Source organism: Colias eurytheme, chromosome 26 (genome assembly GCF_061535395.1).
Source record: "Colias eurytheme isolate Ceu_HAF_F1 chromosome 26, ilColEury1 Martin Lab GWU primary, whole genome shotgun sequence".
Taxonomy (NCBI): Eukaryota; Metazoa; Arthropoda; class Insecta; order Lepidoptera; family Pieridae; genus Colias; species Colias eurytheme.
This window is the reverse complement of record NC_143005.1, coordinates 6,628,082-6,646,985: the sequence shown is the minus strand read 5'-3', so window position 1 is coordinate 6,646,985 and position 18,904 is coordinate 6,628,082. Positions and strand designations below refer to the sequence as shown.

The 18,904-nt window shown below is 31.4% G+C and overlaps 1 protein-coding gene across 1 annotated transcript; it reads left to right on the top strand.

The window, feature by feature from the left end:
- Window positions 1-4,518: 4,518 nt before the first annotated feature.
- Window positions 4,519-17,756, top strand: LOC149897243 (ecdysone oxidase-like). Its single transcript, XM_090116751.1, has 3 exons — window positions 4,519-4,860; window positions 15,032-15,165; window positions 15,635-17,756. Exons 1-3 carry the CDS (start codon window positions 4,710-4,712, stop codon window positions 17,246-17,248), a joined length of 1,899 nt encoding a protein of 632 aa, XP_089972877.1. The 5' UTR covers window positions 4,519-4,709; the 3' UTR covers window positions 17,249-17,756.
- Window positions 17,757-18,904: the final 1,148 nt, after the last annotated feature.

The following is an 18,904-nucleotide window of genomic DNA, read 5'->3' as shown; positions in this document are numbered from 1 at the left end:
TTTTTGGATGTTCTTAATTGTATATTATACCATTTAAGAAGTAATGCATTCGCATTGGGATGTACAATCTGATTAGAAAATAATGAGGACAACATATACATAGCTTTGATTTTAATTCAACAGATACAATTATTAATACAATCTTTCTGAAATATTGTTTCCTTCTGGGATTTCAATGTAGATTTACATCCGTAAACGGAACAGTTTTTGCGCGCCATAATAGAATATGTAAGTACCTATGTATAATAAAATTATTACACAAAAAATACGACTGCGTCGTCCTTTCGCGATAGTTAATGCAAACTCAGCGTGATTGCATTAAGCGGCCCGCGTCGCCCGACCCCCCGCCAGTTCCCCTCCGTTTCTCTGCACAAGTACATTCGTCGCCATACTGTAGGAAATATGGTGATACTGTGGTGATAGTCCGGCTAACGAAAGATAAGACTGGAAAAGGCGGCAAATTCAAAAAATCATCATATTAAGGTAACCTAATGGTAACTTAGGTTATAGTTGGAAATAAAGTTTTGATACTTTAATTTATTATTACGAGCTTTGTTTTTTTGAGAGATTAACAACCTCTACAAACTCTTCATCTATATAATATTATATATATGTAATCTGGTACAGTTATCTGATACAGATAAAAAAAAGAACAGCTAGTGAAAGTAATAAAAAACATAATAAAATACAATTAAATTTTGTTTAATCAATATAATCATATTAAATCTAAAAGCCGCGTTCAGCCGCGAATAAAGAATAAGAATCACTATCATTATCTCTGACATCATTAACTCTTGCAGTTATTCCATCTTGTTTTTTTTGTACTGCTCTTCAACATGAATAACATGGTTCGGTCATAGAAGAAATCTCGTTGAGATACTGATTTTGTGTCTTTAAACATTTTGAACGGACAGATCGTTCAATTTTATATTGTTGCTTTAATAGTTTATAACTGGATAACTGGTATCATCCATGCAAAATAATAATAATAATATTAAACAAATCATATAATGTGCAATGCAATCAAGATGAAAAGTATCAAAATATCAAGTCACACTGTGTGTTTTTCCTTGAAAACTACATCTCTTTCAAATTGTTTCTTTTTAAATTTATTAATCATAGTTTAAAGTTTTCGTCATGTTTTCAACTCAGTTTTCAATTATTAGAAATCACTAAAATCCTAAGCTAAAATCGCAGAAAATAAAATCACTTTGACAAGCTTTGACACATCAACATTAATTGCTCCGAGCATCAACAACTCAGGTTTTAATGACAGTTAACTGTTAAGTGTTGCCAAATAAATTTTCGAAATAAAAAGCCAGTCTCATCTTTCGAACCAGACGTGACTAGTATAGATTTATTTATTGATTTAATAAATGAAACGATACCAATTTAAATTTCGCGCTGTTTATGTATGATGTGCGCATGTCTTAATGCTCTAAGGCGCATGCGCAGGTTTCAATTATTTTATAACTAGTGCCCCGGCTTCGCCCGTGGTACATATTTAGTATCCTATATCCTTCTCCTGGCTCTAAACTACCTCCCTGCCAATTTTCAGCTAAATCGGTTCAGCCGTTCTTGAGTTATAAGTGGAGTAACTAACACGACTTTCTTATAAATATATAGATTTTAATAAAATAAATAATTTAACAATTTCAATGATGGACCTATACGGACCTAACGGTAAAGAATACGATTTTGATAAAATTCGCCAATTTTGATATGGATGAGGTGCTAAAGTGTAATTTTTTTATACCCAAAATTAAAAAAAAAATATTTAAAAAAAAACTAAAGGGGACCTAACGAAAAAATTGTGGGACCTTATAGGACCTAACGAAGACCTATAGATTAAGGTCATTTTTGACCCAAAATTCTATGGATGGGGTGCTAAAGTGTAATTTTTTTATACCTAAAATTTAAAAAATTATTTAAAAAAAAACTAAAGGGGACCTAACGAAAAAATTGGTGGACCTTAAAGGACCTAACGGGGACCTAACGATCAAGGTCATTTTCGACCCAAAATTCCATAGATGGGGTGCTAAGTTTGCACTGGTGGCTTCGTCAGCGAATTCAAAAAATTACGTCATGGCTGTGATTACTTGTCATATTTTGAATATAGCGCCATCTATTGGAATTTAATATTTATATTTTATACATTTCAGAGTGATTCGAATGCGCTTAGAAATAACGGACCTTCTCGTGGAATTGAGATATTTTACTGCGGTTAAAAGAATCTCTTTCACTATCTAGACAGCTCCTATCTAAGTAACCGATATTTTAATAAACATAAAAGTTAAAATGACTTCGGTGCAACGAAGACAAGCAAAGAATCACACTTGTTCATATTTTAAAGTTTTCTATATTCTAAACAGCATCTGTATTAAATAATGAAATAAATGTTTTCTTAAAAAACCCACTAAAGTTCCTAGCGATGGATCCTGGAGTAACCCTCCAGATTATTAAATTTTATCTAGATAGGTACATATATTAAGAATTACAATCGAAACTCCTTCGTTTTGGAAAAAGTCGATTAAAAATTAATAAATAGGTAATAATCGTAACTATGTTATTAAAAGAAGATTTTTTCTTTATTCCTTACGATTAAATTTAGCATTTTACTTTGACTATTTTTATTCCAGGTTTTGTTGGACGAAACTGAGTCATTACGAAATATCTAATAAAGAGAAAAAATATAATAATAATAATAGGTATATAGTCGATATACCTAATTTAAAAAAGGAAATTCATACTTTACCATTCGTATGCTACTATTTCATGCTATCTGCGGATCTTCTGTGGGGGTGTGGTATCATCCCCGAAGCGTGTTAGACTCCCGTCAGAATTGTAGCTTTTCAGTTTTTACACAAATCTACAAAATTTGTACATATTAAAATTTGAAATTTGTTCATTTGTTTCAATGATCTAAAATGGCTTTTGTTTTTAACAACAAAGAGGTTAAACCATGGTTAAACAATAGGCAGTATAAATTATAAAGTGCATTTATTTACTTATGTTTCGCAAGAAACTTTAATGCAAGGTTTCTAAACTTGATTTATACGTGCATAATATTGTAGAACTGGTTATAAATGTGCATAAAATATGTTAACATTGACAAATCCTTGAAGAATTAAATTGCCTACTACAAGCTGACTCTATACACAACCTACATAATATTATACTTTTTTGGTCTACATTTTGAGTGCTGTATCATTCAAGATGATCTAGTGGATAATATAAGTTTACTATTGATAGACGAATTTTTTTATTCCAAATAATTAAAAACAGAGTTTAAAACGATTAAGGTTTGTAAATTAATTATATTAATCGCGTGAATTGAACTTGAGTGCAAAAAATTAAGTAATAAAATAAATATTATCAATAATTGCACCGATTTAGATGAACTATAGGAAATTAATTGAAAGTGTGCAAGATTATCAGGAGATTAAAAACTCGCTCCATAACAAAATAAAAATAAATAATAAAATAACTTATATATAGTAGTAATTTATGTGAAAAGCAAAAATAAATTCTTTTTTTTGGGATGATAATTCGAAAAAGTTCAGTTCAATACAGTGCAGTAGAATGTAGATAATACCGTAATAATGGCATGCAAGTTTGAAAGAATTCAAAAGATTTTTTTAAAATCCCGCATTCAAACTTTAACTAAGGAGAAGGGATTACGGCATTAGGGATATTATCATAATATAACTGAACTATGTCTTCTCATTAAAACGTTGTTATGTTTGTAGATTAATAAAAAGTTAATTATTGTATAAAGTATGCACTAAGCCAAAGCTATGTAATTATTTGTGATTTATTATGAGTACATCGAGCTATTGTTAATATAACCAGTATTAAAAGAGGTTGTATGTTATTAGTTAGTTCTTTAAAGAAACGAATCTTCAATGGCGGCGCTTATCATTCCCTCTCGCTCACACACGGCCGTACGGTATGCAAAAAAAAAAATGGAAAAATAAAATCACTAAAATGTATTTGATTTTCCCTATAATAGTTTTTATCATAAATTTACAATGTCAATTATGCATTTGCGAAAGTAAATAATGTTTTATTGGAATTTGACAAAATATGTTCTTTGGGAAAAGTTGTTCAGTTTTATGGGCTTATTACAAGTATTATGGGGATTTTATTACATTCTGTATACGTAAATATGATATAATTCATATAAATACACAAATACAATAACAAAAAAGTTTGTCAACAAACAATTTGAAATAATTAATAAAATAATTATCAATTTACGTTATTTTTATTTTCTTTTTTGATGATCCTACCATCTGTCAAAGTCAGCTTTGGCCGCCATTGAAGATTCGTTTCTTTATTGAACTGACTAATATCTAAACGCATGTGTTTATTAGTCCCGCAAATTGCCGTGATAGGATGAAGTCGTCTTTTAACAGTAGTACTAAATGATTAATTCATGATAAACGTGCAACTAACCTGACAGCCTTATGTAATCTAAGCCACAAAATACGAACAAGGATCGAGTAATCAAATTCGGCCTTTTGTGGAGTGGCACGAATTTTTATTAATTGTATTTTCAAACAAGCGTCTGTAGCACTCGCATGGGTGCACACAGGGGACGAAAGAAAAATAAATAAAAAAATAAATCTAGTGTTTATTCAGTGTAAACATTAAAGATACATTTTTTTGCTGTCAGAAAACGCGCCAAAAATTAGCACAGATAAATAATGAATAATTTAAATGTCGTTGCGAATAAATTCCTTGGCTACGTTCAGTCCAGTGGATCATGGAACCCGTGGATTCGATGGGTTTTGCGTTTTTTCGCTCTATCCCAGGCCATTTCACCAGCCGGTTGGCCCAGTTCCTACAATTTAAGAGGTTTGTACTAGACTTATTTTTTATTATTTGGAAAATTGAAGCATGCATTTTCTAACCTGACATAAAAAAATATAAAATATAAACGAGTTTAGGTACAAAATGAGGAAATTATTGTTATATCTATAATTACTGTTGTAAACAAGTGTTATTAATTTTTGGAGTATAATCGATCATCAATTGCAATTTTCATTTTTAAATTAACAAATAATCTTATCAAACAAATAACTTTCAAATTATTTTGATTGCTGGAAAATTTTCTACTTAATGTGGTTTCAGGGGTTGATGTCTTTTCCAATGCCTGACCAATTAGTTTTTAATAATGGGCTCTTTTATTTTTTTAAGCATGGGATAAAAACCATGTTTATTTATTTATTTTTATTATAATTGAAATCATTGTATAATTTTTATGCAATGGGATGATTAAGGGCATTTATTTATATTTTATATTACAATCGCATTAACTAGCTGGTGCCAGCGGTTTCACACGCGTGGTATCCGGGTAAAAAGTAGCCGGTGCTTATCTAGATTAATTTACTACTTGTAGAGTTTATACATTATTCAAAGGAAGTAGGATTTTTAAGAATAATTTTATTCTACAAGTGCTATCTGTAAAAAATATGTTTAAACGGTTGCACCGTTCGTGGTAATATCGTAATTGTTTTTGCGAAAGATATTTAGAGTCACTTTTCTATTAGGACTATATTTTTATGGATACTCAAGTTAACAAAATTTAGTTTACGTATGTATGTATACTACACGTTCAATAAAATAATATAATTTCTTAGGTTCGTTGATAGAACTATAATTAGAAGCAAGTTGTAATTTTTCACTGACGTTCCCAAAAATGGTGGAATTTCTTAATTCGCACTTTATTGTATTAGTTATATTTTAAAAAGATACCTACAAGATAGATAATAATATGACGTGTAGACATTGGCTTCATTGCAGTGGGATTAGACTTCAAGAGTTAGTTAAATTTTTCGAGGTTTACCGAAAAATCCTCCAAGTTATGTACCTATACAGATGTTATTTCTGTTTAATCGTTTAAATTATTTAAGGCTGCAGTCTAGCAAAATTGCGTTTTCAACAAGTTATTTGACAATTTTTTCCCGGCTAATGAAATGATAAACTGAATTTTTTTTTCTTGTTTATCAATTAGTGTTATATACGCAATGCGCGTGAATTTTTTCACATTTATAAAGTTACTTTATGTTACCTTAATCAGGCCTTCAAGATAAGTCTCTTTCCCCCAAAGACATTTCGAGCTAAGTTTGTGCACTCACTACGTTGCAACCGATTACAATTTACACAATCTGATCAGCGCATTATTATCCTTATATAGTCGTTATTAAAAACTGCTGAATACAATTGCCGAAAAACTTATAATTTTCTTAATTAGAACGTTATAAATTCATTAAATTTCCCATTTTTTGCCTTACAAAATCTATTGATAAATACTGCTAAAAGTTATTTTTTCCATTAATTTATTCGAGTTGGTTGAAGACCAATGAGTATTAATCCTTTAAAAATTTTTTTTTTGAATTTTGATAATTCTTTAAATATTAAAAAAATATTTAAAATAATTAGGAAAAATCCTAGCGAATTTCTTTAGTCGCGCTCCTTGGGCCGGAGCGTTCTGACGTGTGCTCTACGCTCGATTTTCCTTCATACCGAAGTGAAAGTTGCTCTACTTCATTAAATTTAATATTTTTGTTAATTGATTATTTTTATCTTAGTTTTGTGCAAATATTCGTATTTTTAAACATTTGATTTCGATATGGAAAATATACGAAAAAAATACGCGTGTAACTACTAGAAAAAAAATTATCTTCGAACCTAAAGTTAATGAAACCAAATAGATTGCAAAGGTGATTGGCAACAATTTCTTTATTATACGGGGTGTCAGTAAAGGGATGTATACTTCTTTAAAACTAAAGTAAGCTCATAAATTTTCTTATAATATAATTTTTTTGAAGTTCCAAAAATGTTTATTTTTCGTTTGAGAAATACGAAATATAATATAAACTTGTATTGAGAACTTGAACTTCCCAAGTTCATCCGGGGAAATCCCCATACGGGGAAAATGATTTGTTTACTCCAAAATTGATCCGAGGTGTTTTAATTTTTTCTTCTAGTCATTTTCAACGTAGCGGCATGTTGTTTGATTTTTAATTTTGTAACTTAAATACAGGATGTTGGTTTTATATTCTGATCTTACAGACGCGCTGACAAATTTAGTCCGCCATATCTAGTTTAGTCTACCAACTCTAAGTACCAATATTAAAACGAATGGATTATCATCACATCATCAAAACTCAGATTTAATGGAAGATCACAATAACATAGAAAATTCAGTGGGTGTTGAGAACTAAACAAACAGAAGTAAAGAGACGCGGAGAATAAAAAAAGAGGACGAAAACGATAATTCGTTGATGCTTTCCCTTTTCGACGTATTGTTAGGGTACATCACCAATCTGCAAAAAACAAAACTGATGATTCCCAATTGCTGATTAAAAATGAAAAACAAATAATCGACAACAGTGGTGAAAATTTGCAATGAAACATCCTTCAGTGGTAGCAGATTTACTCATTTCAAATGTATCGGTGAACAGCGTAAAGGAGAGGAGGACAGGAAAACATTATGAATGTGGATGGTGGATTGTATACAGGGTGTAATCGATAAGTATGTGCAGCCTGCAGGCAATTATGACGTTATTATTGCAGGTATCAAAAAACATAAAACTGATATCGAAATTTCTTTACCTAATGAGCAAAATGACAATAATAACTTTTTAAAAGTATAACGAGAAATATCTAAAAAATTTACTTTATATACTCCCATATCAAAAAGGGAAAATGGGACTAGTAGAAGTTAAATGTCTAATTCCGGCAAAAGACATGAATGCGGAAGATGCGGTTAAAAAAAAATTAATATTTGAAATACAATGCAAAAAATAACACTTTTGTCATAGAGAAGAATCATGACTATTTTTTCTAAATTAACATTTACAACTAAACGTTGCAGAAGCAGAAGTCTGCTTATTTGCTGTTTGGACTGAAGTGAATAATTCGTTAAAAATAGAATATATAAAAAAGTATGTAACGTTTAGGCAAAATAAAATGATGGACCATTATCAAGATTTTACATAAATTGCCTACTGTCAGAATTGATTGATTCGAGACTTCAGCATTCGATGCCTATCAAGGACCCATCCTATATCATTCAAGCGATTGAAAAAAAAGAGATAAATCCAGTGCAACCGATAAAGCATCAGAATGCTAGCAAAAGATTTATTAGGTTTATCAATATAAATCTATATATTATACATAATATAATAAATCTGTAGAAGACGCGAAGACCGACATCCGCGCGGACGGAGTCGCGGGCGGAAGCTAGTCAGAAATAAATATCTTTTGTTTTCATTTGCGTATTTTTCTATTTTGTAATTTTTTAACACAAACATTACATTTTTTTTATTATATACAAAATTTGTTTATCCGTTTTATTAGTTAAACTGAACAACTTTCACTAAGAAACTTAGGTCGAAAAAAATGTATAGAGTTATGCATTTTGTATGGAAAGCTTATTTTTTTATATTTCGTCCAAATTTCTTTGTAAAAGTTGATCAGTTATATAAACATGAAGTTGAAGATATCAATAGAAAGTATTCGCAAATTTTTTGTACTGATAAAAAAAAATCACCCGGTGTAATTTTCACGAAAATTGTTTCAAATTGTCATTTTTGGTACTTATTACGAATGTTAAATTATGCATACGAATGATTTAATTTTTAAAAATTAAGTGGAGCAACTTTCCCTTAGTACATTTGTATTATTTACATATAGGATGACAGGATGCATTTGTTTGCACTACTAGACCAAGCCCTTAAGATTTCGCAATGTCCAAGTTTGATAGGATTATTTTGGCTCAAGGATTACACGATCAGAAGGGCATCTACACTTGCTTTTGACCGCGAATTTAAATATAATAAACGCTTGTTTTTATAAATCGTCCATAAATGGCAACTCCAAATTGTTTTTTATAAATTACTTTTTAAAATTAAGGTAATGTTTTCTCTTTGGTTAATTAACATAATAAGTTTATATGTTATGTTTTGGAATTATAAAATTTATTAGTAATTGGTCTTATTAGTTATTACATCTACCATTAGGAAAATTCTTGCGATATTGGAATACCTTCAGAAAATTGAAACGACTTTTCAATCAATAAAACTTCTTTCATTACGAAAAGATAAAATAATTAAAAAGACAAAATATTCCCACTAGGGCCATTTGATATCTATTATTTTCGTATTGGTAATAATTAGAAGTATGATACAATTTTATTTGCAAATGTACAACATAATAGGTAGGTATTATGTTTTTGATTTCTAAGGTGATGCCTTTTCAAATATACTAGGAAACAATATAGCTGGTTGTAAAACATACGATTTGGGAAATTCTGAACAAACAGGCCTTTCAGGTTAATTTAAATGCCATTTAAATAATTTAGTCACGCATGTATTTGAGGCCTAATTACTAAGGAACGGATATGATTAAAAGTAATGCCTTCACACAAGAATGCGAAAAAAGCGTAAACTAGGTACGCGTATGTTTAATTCAAATTTTTAGCCTAATACTTATTATACTTTAGTGATCGAAGAAATACCTCAAAAAATATTGAAAATTGATAGGTAGGCTATTTAGGTATGTACATGGTAGGTACCTAATTCTAAGGTGCGTAAAACTATTTCGAAATTATTTTACTCTTAGTTATAAAAATGAATTTATAATTTCGTTTTATTACAATTTACAACATATAGGTAATAATGTAACTTTGAAGATTTATTAGTTACTAGTGGTCCGCCCCGGCTTCGCCCGTGGTACTTACATATTTCGCAATAAAAGGTAGCCTATGTCCTTTCTCGGGTATCAAAATATCTCCATACCAAATTTCATGCAAATTGGTTCAGCAGTTTAGGCGTGATTGAGTAACAGACAGACAGACAGAGTTACTTTCGCGTTTATAATATTAGTAAGGATTACTACTAGGTACCCATATAAGTGCAATGTGTGGAAAATAAACAAAATGTAATTAAATTGAAAAGTGGTCCGGATGGATGTGGTATAATCACGGCCGTGTACAAAAAAATGCACTCAAAATTTGCGCAATACTAAAATTCCAAAAATTCGTTTTCTTAGTGTCTAAATATTATTATGTTATTATTTTTTTTAATTAAGTACTTAAGTTGTTCAGTTTTAAGCGGTGTTTTTTTCAACATAACCAAAATGTTGAAAAAAATGGTTATGTTGAAAAAATCAACATAAACTAGCTACATCAATAAATAGTTTAGTTATACCTATATGTAGCTACAAATAACCGATAATATAATAACCAATAATCTTATCAAAGAAAAAAAATCAAAACCAAATCGATGCATAATTTATTAATTAAGTGTAGTTCAGTGTCAAAGTCGTTATTGCGTAAACGTTCTTGATATTAACCCATTTGTATGGAATTTATATATTATTTAGCAGGTCAAGGACTTTGTAACATGGTCAAAACAAACAAATATATTTTATCTCATGTCTTTTTGTTTAAATTGACCATGATGGAAATATATTTTTTTAACTTTCTTTCTAAAAAGATTTCTTTTTTTAATTTCTTTCTTTCTGATGGCGATTAATCATTAAGTAAACCCTTTTGCAGTATCGTCGAATAAATAATTTAAAAAAGAAACTGTAAAGGCGGCATTAATCTTAATATTTCACACGTAAGGTTAGTTCCTAAGTACGTAATTATTACATGACGGAATATAGGATTGATTGAAGTATTTATTTAAAACTAGCGGTCCGCCCCGGCTTCGCCCGTGGTACATATTTACGTTTTCTCTACATAAGAACCATCCTCGTACTTCAAGGAATACAATAAAAAAATAATTATCGAAATCGGTTCAGCCGTTCTCGAGTTATGCGCTTACCAACACATTTTGCGATTCATTTTTATATATAAGATTAGCTACAAAATTGTTCCTTAAACAACGATCATTTTATAATTAGACCTAAAACACTAAATAACTAGGTCATCCAACTAAAAAGATAAAAGCCTAGTTAATATACCTACCATTATAAGTGTACCTCTATTGTAATTTAATTTTTATCACAAAGATAAATAAGGCCATGAACACATGAAAAGCCTTAATCAATTTATTTCATATGTTATTGAATTGGGGTAACTATTCACGAATCTAACAGATGCAGAAAGAAACAATGTATTGAATTATAAGCAACGTTCGTAAAACCAATAAATATTTCCATAAATTGCTAAGTAAATACTAGTTGATGCATTCAGCATTTGTGTGTAGATTCTTTAAATCATAAAGTGTTTATTACAGGTTATTTTTTTATAACATCTAGGAAAAACAACAAGCATTAAACATCTCAAAAACCAGAACCAAAATTACATGCATATTTATATGCATAATATGGAAACATGAGTGTAGGTACTACGTAGTATTATATTCATTATTCAGCTTTGTTGGCTCTGAATTAAGTAAAACATTTTTAGCAAAGCTTTTTAATTTAGCAATAAACTCTTTAAAACTTTGAGCAAATTTATTATAAAAGCCACTTTGTCTCGTCAATGAAATTTTTATTTTAGTCTACGCCTGTAGGTAACTTCTACGATAAGTTTGCATGTTATAAATATAGTTTAAGCACTATTATATCCGTAGATAAAATTATATTATAGTAGATACGAAAATTCTTCATCCGTCCCGCTTTCATGGTAAACTATTGCACCGATTCAGTTTAAATTTGAAATGAGACTCAGTCCACAGATTTTTTTTCTCAATCTAGTATTTTTTCCGTGCTTTTGTCTGCACGTTAATCCTCGAGGCAATGCTAATTTTTAGACCATGCGTAAAATATATATATTTTACTCCATCCTAGCGTCTAAGCTAGAGACGTAAGAGTTACTATAAAATACAAAAAGTACCGAAGTTAAAGTATGGAACAAAGCCGCTATCACTGTCTGTCCGTCGATTGCTGAAATCTTTAAAACTACGTAACAGATTCTGCTGAGGTTATTTGTATTGATATAGTTTTCTACAAAGCGGGCGCAAATATTGTTTCGGATGATGGAAAATTATAATTATTAGTTATAGACTACAAGCCCGCATATGAAAAAAATATGGGTCAAATGAACCACCACGGGACATATCTAGTACGAAAGAAGAGCAAAAAATAATAAGATTCATCACTATGCCGTCACTTGTAAGCTGTCCAACTGAGTGCAGATGAGAATTGAAAAGTACAGGTAGACTCGGTAAATTTTGGTCATATATTTTTGTACGGCATTCTTAACCATCGATAGATCCATTAAACATAATAAGAAACCGCTCAGTGCCGTACAAAAATGTTGGTCCACCAAGTCGGAATTTTTATTTAATTTCCGAGAGTTACCGGGGGTAAATTTGGTCATTTGACCATGTACGGCATCTGTGTCATACTATTGCTATACTGCTTTTAATCCATTATTCCGCAACGCCGTACAAAAATCATGGGGACAAGGGGAAAAAATCGAGAGTTGTAATCCCCTCTCTTTCCCCACTCCAGGGGGTCATTTGACACAACACGAAATAAATTTATTTTTAAAGTATTTTATGCATAGATATTATTTTTTCATGTGCCGTACATTTTCGTTGGTTCAAAGGGGAAAAATCTGAAAAAGAAAAAATCCATATAACGAAATGTTTGCTAATAAAATATAAATATACATTAATATTAAGAAGCTCGAGGTGGTTAATTATCACCTTGGAAAGTCGGAGTCAAGTGGAATGGACTCCGTTAAATTGATGAACTAATAAAAAAGCTATGAACGAAAAGATGTGAATTATATGCAATCAGCCCATGAATACAGGTAAAGTCACAAGCAAATGCTAGTAATATATACATATTCAAAATGTACAAGTAAAGCGCTTTCAAATGATACCAAACACGGCATATTTATCTTAACTTTATTTTTTTTATTCTGTATGTTTTGTCCGCTAGAGGGCGCCACATTAGATTTTGTGAAACCCCATATAGCCTTTAGCTAGCTGGTCACTGGTTATCCAGTGAACAATTCAGACGCTTCTAATGATATGTCATTTGTCGAATTCTGATAAGTAGTTTAGAAGTTACGAGGGAATAGATGAACATACATACATGACCTGTCAAAACCATAACCCTCCTTTTGCTTTGCCGTAGTTGGGTAAAAATATGTTAATGCCGTACTGTATCAAATGGCCATAAAGCACCCTTAAAATTGTAGCTTTCGTCGCTTTCATCAGCCTAAAAGATGTGGTCTGCACAAAAATGTACGGCATCGTTTTTTCCTAATTTATCTATGTTAATACTATTTAAAACAACGAATAAAGTGTAGAAAACTATTATATTTCATTAATCTACGATGTTTAAACTTTAACAAAATTTCTGGTTTTGCATTTCTCTATAACTTTTTTTAGAACGGTTTCTTTTGAACGGCAATACTATACAACAATTGAATTTTACAATATCATGTTAAAAAAAAAGTTCCCGTTCAGGGTCAAATGACCTCTTTATATCAGGAATTCGATGAAATTAAGATGATTATTGGTATACATTTAAAAGAACAATTATTTTTTGACGGCATTGCTTTTAATAGTACTTTTGAGTGCTAGATAATGTTTTGGAACCGAAGCCGTACTTAGTCAAATGATCCCCTGGAGTGGGGAAAGAGAGGGGATTGCAACTCTCGATTTTTTCCCCTTGTTCCCATGATTTTTGTACGGCGTTGCGGAATAATGGATTAAAAGCAGTATAGCAATAGTATGACACAGATGCCGTACATGGTCAAATGACCAAATTTACCCCCGGTAACTCTCGGAAATTAAATAAAAATTCCGACTTGGTGGACCAACATTTTTGTACGGCACTGAGCGGTTTCTTATTATTTTTAATGGATCTATCGATGGTTAAGAATGCCGTACAAAAATATATGACCAAAATTTACCGAGTCTACCTGTACTTTTCAATTCTCATCTGCACTCAGTTGGACAGCTTACAAGTGACGGCATAGTGATGAATCTTATTATTTTTTGCTCTTCTTTCGTTCTAGATATGACCCCTGGTGGTTCATTTGACCCATATTTTTTTCATATGCGGGCTTGTAGTCTATTATTATCAATACTGATGTCCGACGGCCCCATTAAAGTTACCGTGGCCTAGTTTTTAATTCAAAAGTATAATTATGTATAGAATATATCATATTATATCTACTATTAGCCTATTAAATTACTCTACATATAATCTACTAATGACTAATTTGTCGTAGATCCAAATATAATATAATATAATTATTTTAATTAATTGTAACACAAAGGTTTTGATGGAATTTTCGCAATTTTTATCAAAACCAACCTACTTACCTAATTATAAACATTTTCTATAACTACCTATACCTAAGTGAGCTGTATTTCAGTTTTATTTATAAATGTATAGCTAATCAAAGAAAATTCATAGATACCTAAATAACATTATCCTAATTTTCCGGTCTATTTATCAATATATTGGTCATATGATAATGTTCGTTAATTGCATCAATTTTTGTGCGAATATTGATTGAAGCATAAACCGGTTTTGATGTATTTCATTAGTACCTATGACAATGACTGAAAACCATCATATTCAATTTTAAATCTATAATTATTATAATTCCTATCATTATCATATTATCATTCCTAGGTTGTCGATCACGATTCTACATTCTTCATCCCCTTCTTTCCCTTATGATTTTGACAATTCCAACAAATGTATGTCCAAGGTATAATCTCTCTATGCAGTGAAATACATCAAAATCGAATCAGTTGTAGTTTAAAAAAAAAAAGTTCCATTCACATGTACATACTCGAAACGTCGGGATAAATAAAATATAAAACCACAATAATTGTCTGGGAAAAAGTCATTTATTTCTTAAAATGATATTTAATCATTACAATAATGTATAAATTAGAGTCTCATTCGACTTCAATGATTTTCAGAAAATTTTGCAGAATTCTTCTTCCTTAGCCTACGGAACCCGATTCTAGAAAAACATCTAAACTAAAACAAAGTCATAAAAAGTAACACTTTCTTTTTGATTATCTTCCAGATGGTGACACCTTCGACTTCATAGTGGTGGGGTCGGGGTCCGCGGGGGCGATAGTGGCGGCGCGGCTCAGCGAGGTCTACAACTGGCGGGTGCTGCTGTTGGAGGCTGGTGGAGACCCTCCATTTGCTAGCGTGGTGAGTATACCTGATCAATCATAAGATAAGGTGTAAAACTGTGCTGTGATATGTATCGCTTACAATGGGAGTAGTAGTTGGTTACGTAGGAGGCAAATTTTATATGGTGATACGTATAGTACCTAATTATACGTAGGTATTTTTGTATTGATATCTGTGGTGATATATGCACTCGATTTGTTTTCCTTATAATATGAGATATCATATAAGTAACCATAGAATAACCTACCATGTTAGGTATTTTTTCAAACTTTATTCATAATTACAAAAATAAATTATCTAAGTCTAGAAACAAAATGTTGGAAAATTCCGTCTGACCTTCATATTTAAAACACAAAAGTAAAACAAAGTAATCAAAACATTAATTTACATTTACTTAGTTTTGATGATTATAAAACTGACTGTGCCTGTACCTTATGATTATATTATATTGTAAATTAGGTATTAAAATTGTTATTTTTTCTCTCAGGTTCCCAGCTTATTTGCAATACTCGCACAGACAAAATATGACTGGAACTACAAGGGATACCTCGACCCGGGTGTCGGTCAATCACATCCAGGAGGATACATACCGATGACGAGGGGAAAGATGTTAGGGGGTAGCTCATCTAATAATTATGAGATTTACGCCAGAGGTGTTCCAGAAGACTTCGAAGAATGGGCAAAAGTAGCACCAGGTTGGAATTGGGATTCTGCGCTATATTATTACAAAAAACTCGAAGGAATGACTGACCCTTCCGTTCTAGAGAACCCTCGAAATGCCTATCTTCATTCAACAACCGGACCTGTCGCTGTATCTAGACCTGATAGTAATTTATACTTTCAAAAAGTAGATGAAATAGTATTAAATTCATTCCAAGAACTAGGAGTTAAAAGAGTCTTAGAAAACAATGGGCCAGAGATATTTGGAATAGCACGACCACATTTTACTTTCGCAAATGGCAGGCGCTCCAGTACAGCTGAAGCCTATTTGAGACCGGCAAAAGACAGGAGTAATCTGTATGTTACGAAATTTGCCAGAGTTATAAAAGTTCTAATTGATCCACAAACATCTCGAGCCTATGGTGTCCGCGTTATTTTAAATTCTGGAGAAACTGTCAACGTAAATGCTCTAAAAGAAGTTATCGTTTCAGCAGGATCGATTGATACACCGAAACTTTTAATGCTTTCTGGAGTCGGCCCACAAGAAGTACTGGACAAATTCGACATTAACGTAATAGCTGATCTACCTGTTGGCAAAAACTTGCAGGATCATTCGATAACTCCTATTGCATTTACAGGACGAAAAGGCCTGAGGACGGCTGTACAAAATGTTCTTGTTGCTACTGAATTAGATGCTTATCCTACACCGATACAATGTGGCTTTTTCAAACTCAATCAATCTTATTCAAATGATTATCAATATCGATATGATTATGAAAGAGAAAAGCCCCAATTTCAAATATTCAATATCCACATGGGCGCGACATTTTCTCTTGGCGTGTATCACGGATGTACCACTATAACTAATTATGATGCTGGAATATGTGGACCTCTGAGTAAAGCAAATATTAATCGAGAGATAGATCATACTCTGCTTGTACATTTGCATCCCTTATCAAGAGGACAAGTTAGTTTAAGGAGCAGTAATCCTTTGGACGATCCGTTGATTGAGATGGGTTATTTTAGGAATCCATTGGATATATACAAGGCAGTGGAAGGTATAAAGTATATGGCACGGTTAGCAGATACCACATTTTACAGAGAAGTAGGTGGTGAAGTAATTAAATTTGACGTTAAAGGTTGTGAAGGTTTGGTATGGGGTTCGGATGAATATTGGCAGTGTTACGTGGTCAATACCGTGAGCTCTTTACTGCATCCTGTAGGAACCTGCCGCATGGGACCTGGGGGAGTGGTCGACGAAAGATTAAAAGTATACAATATAAACGGACTCAGAGTTGTTGATGCTTCCATTATGCCAGAAATATCGAGTGGGAATACTAACGCACCTACAATGATGATTGGAGAAAAGGCAGCGGATATTATAAAAGAAGATTACGGAGTATTTAATCTTAATATCGACGAATACAATAACATTAATTAATGACTCAGTTTAATTGTATAATGTGAGGAGTAGCGTGTACCAAATTGTTAGTAATTGTGCGAAATTGCGGGTAGCCTTTGAAATGATAACACTTTGTGTCAAACTGGAACAAGGCTGCTTATTTGTTGATAATAACTGTTATGTATTGTCCCAGGTAGGTCAAAAGTTACATAAGTATCGTATTTAGCGATGCGTCAATAACATACAATTAGGTGTTTTATTGAGCTTGGCATTTTAATGAATTAATCGACGTTTGAAATGAGGGAATCCTTATTGAGGCATGAGTTTTGTTATTACCAAGATGTGCAAAACACTTATTATATTAATATTATGTATCTAGTAAAACTTTGCAAAGAGTTCATGTAACTTAACGGTCAGTAGTAGTGTGCCATGTTTTTAGTAGTAATAAGATTTTTTTGCTTTAGTTATTATTTTTATTATTTGCCTTCTGTTTTTTTTGTTACATTTGTGTGTTGGGGTTTAAGGTTATATCAATTAAATTATTCACATCTGTTGATCTGTATTGGGTTTTGAGCCACACCTATTATTAATTTTAATTATAATACAATTATGTTTTGTTGTTAGATTTTAGTATATTGTTAATATCTGTACATGTTTTATATTGTAATGGCTGTGTTTTAAAAATAAATGATAAATATAAGACAGCTGTTTTTCATTTCACAGGAACTACCTCATTTCTCCTATATAATTTTTTTTATAATGATATAAAATGGTTATATTTTAGATCCCTTAAAAATCTAGCAAGGCAGAATGTTTTGATTATTGTAGAACACTGTAATTACCATGTTACTTAATTCTTCTTTATCTTGAAATATTACTTAGCTACATTATTTTAATCCAAAATATTACTATCAAGTAATATACTTATGTAGATTCAGCAAATTATAGAGTCTACAAGAAGTTAATAGTATTTACGTAGAGTACCTATGATTTTTTTTTAAGGCTTATACATGCGCTAATAACCTTGACCATACTTGACGGATCTCAAACCTCTCCCGCTGCACCTTCTTTTTTCCTCGCATTTTGTATTTAAAAAGATACCAATCAGTGAAACAAAAAATCCTCGTCCACTGTTGTGTAACTGATAATTTATTAAACATAAAATTTTCAGAGCTCTAAGTCAGCAGGTTACGAAGTTTATAGAGTATTTGCGGAAAAATCGATGACCACGGCACATTTTTTTTCTAGAAATCTACCTATTAACTTTGGAAAAAAGTCCTCGCGAGCAATTAAAGATCAAAGACCATCCTATTTTATATATTTTTTTCGGTATTGTGCTTTATGTTGTACCAGACTTTATAGAGGTTGAACATAGTCGAAATTGCCGGGTAACGCCTTAACGACCAAACCTTAACGTAAATGCTATTAATGAAGTTATAGTTTCTGCTGGATCGATTGATACACCTATATTATAGATAGATAGATAGATAGATACATAGATAAATATTTATTGCACACACACAAGATTACATATAGAATACAGAAAGAAAGACAAACAGAGACAAGTATGTACAAATGGCGGCCTTATCGCTAGGCAGCAATCTCTTCCAGACTACCATTAATTTTAATAAAGAGACACATACATATTATCTAATTATTCCAGGACCTTATTAACTACAAAATTTAACGTTGTAG

Excerpts from the sequence above, each read along its gene's own strand:
- LOC149897243 (XM_090116751.1), top strand. The coding sequence starts at position 4,710 with ATGAATAATTTAAATGTCGTTGCGAATAAATTCCTTGGCTACGTTCAG. Across the intron at positions 4,861-15,031 it reads CAGTTCCTACAATTTAAGAG|ATGGTGACACCTTCGACTTC; the intron begins GTTTGTACTAGA and ends ATTATCTTCCAG. Across the intron at positions 15,166-15,634 it reads ACCCTCCATTTGCTAGCGTG|GTTCCCAGCTTATTTGCAAT; the intron begins GTGAGTATACCT and ends TTTTTCTCTCAG.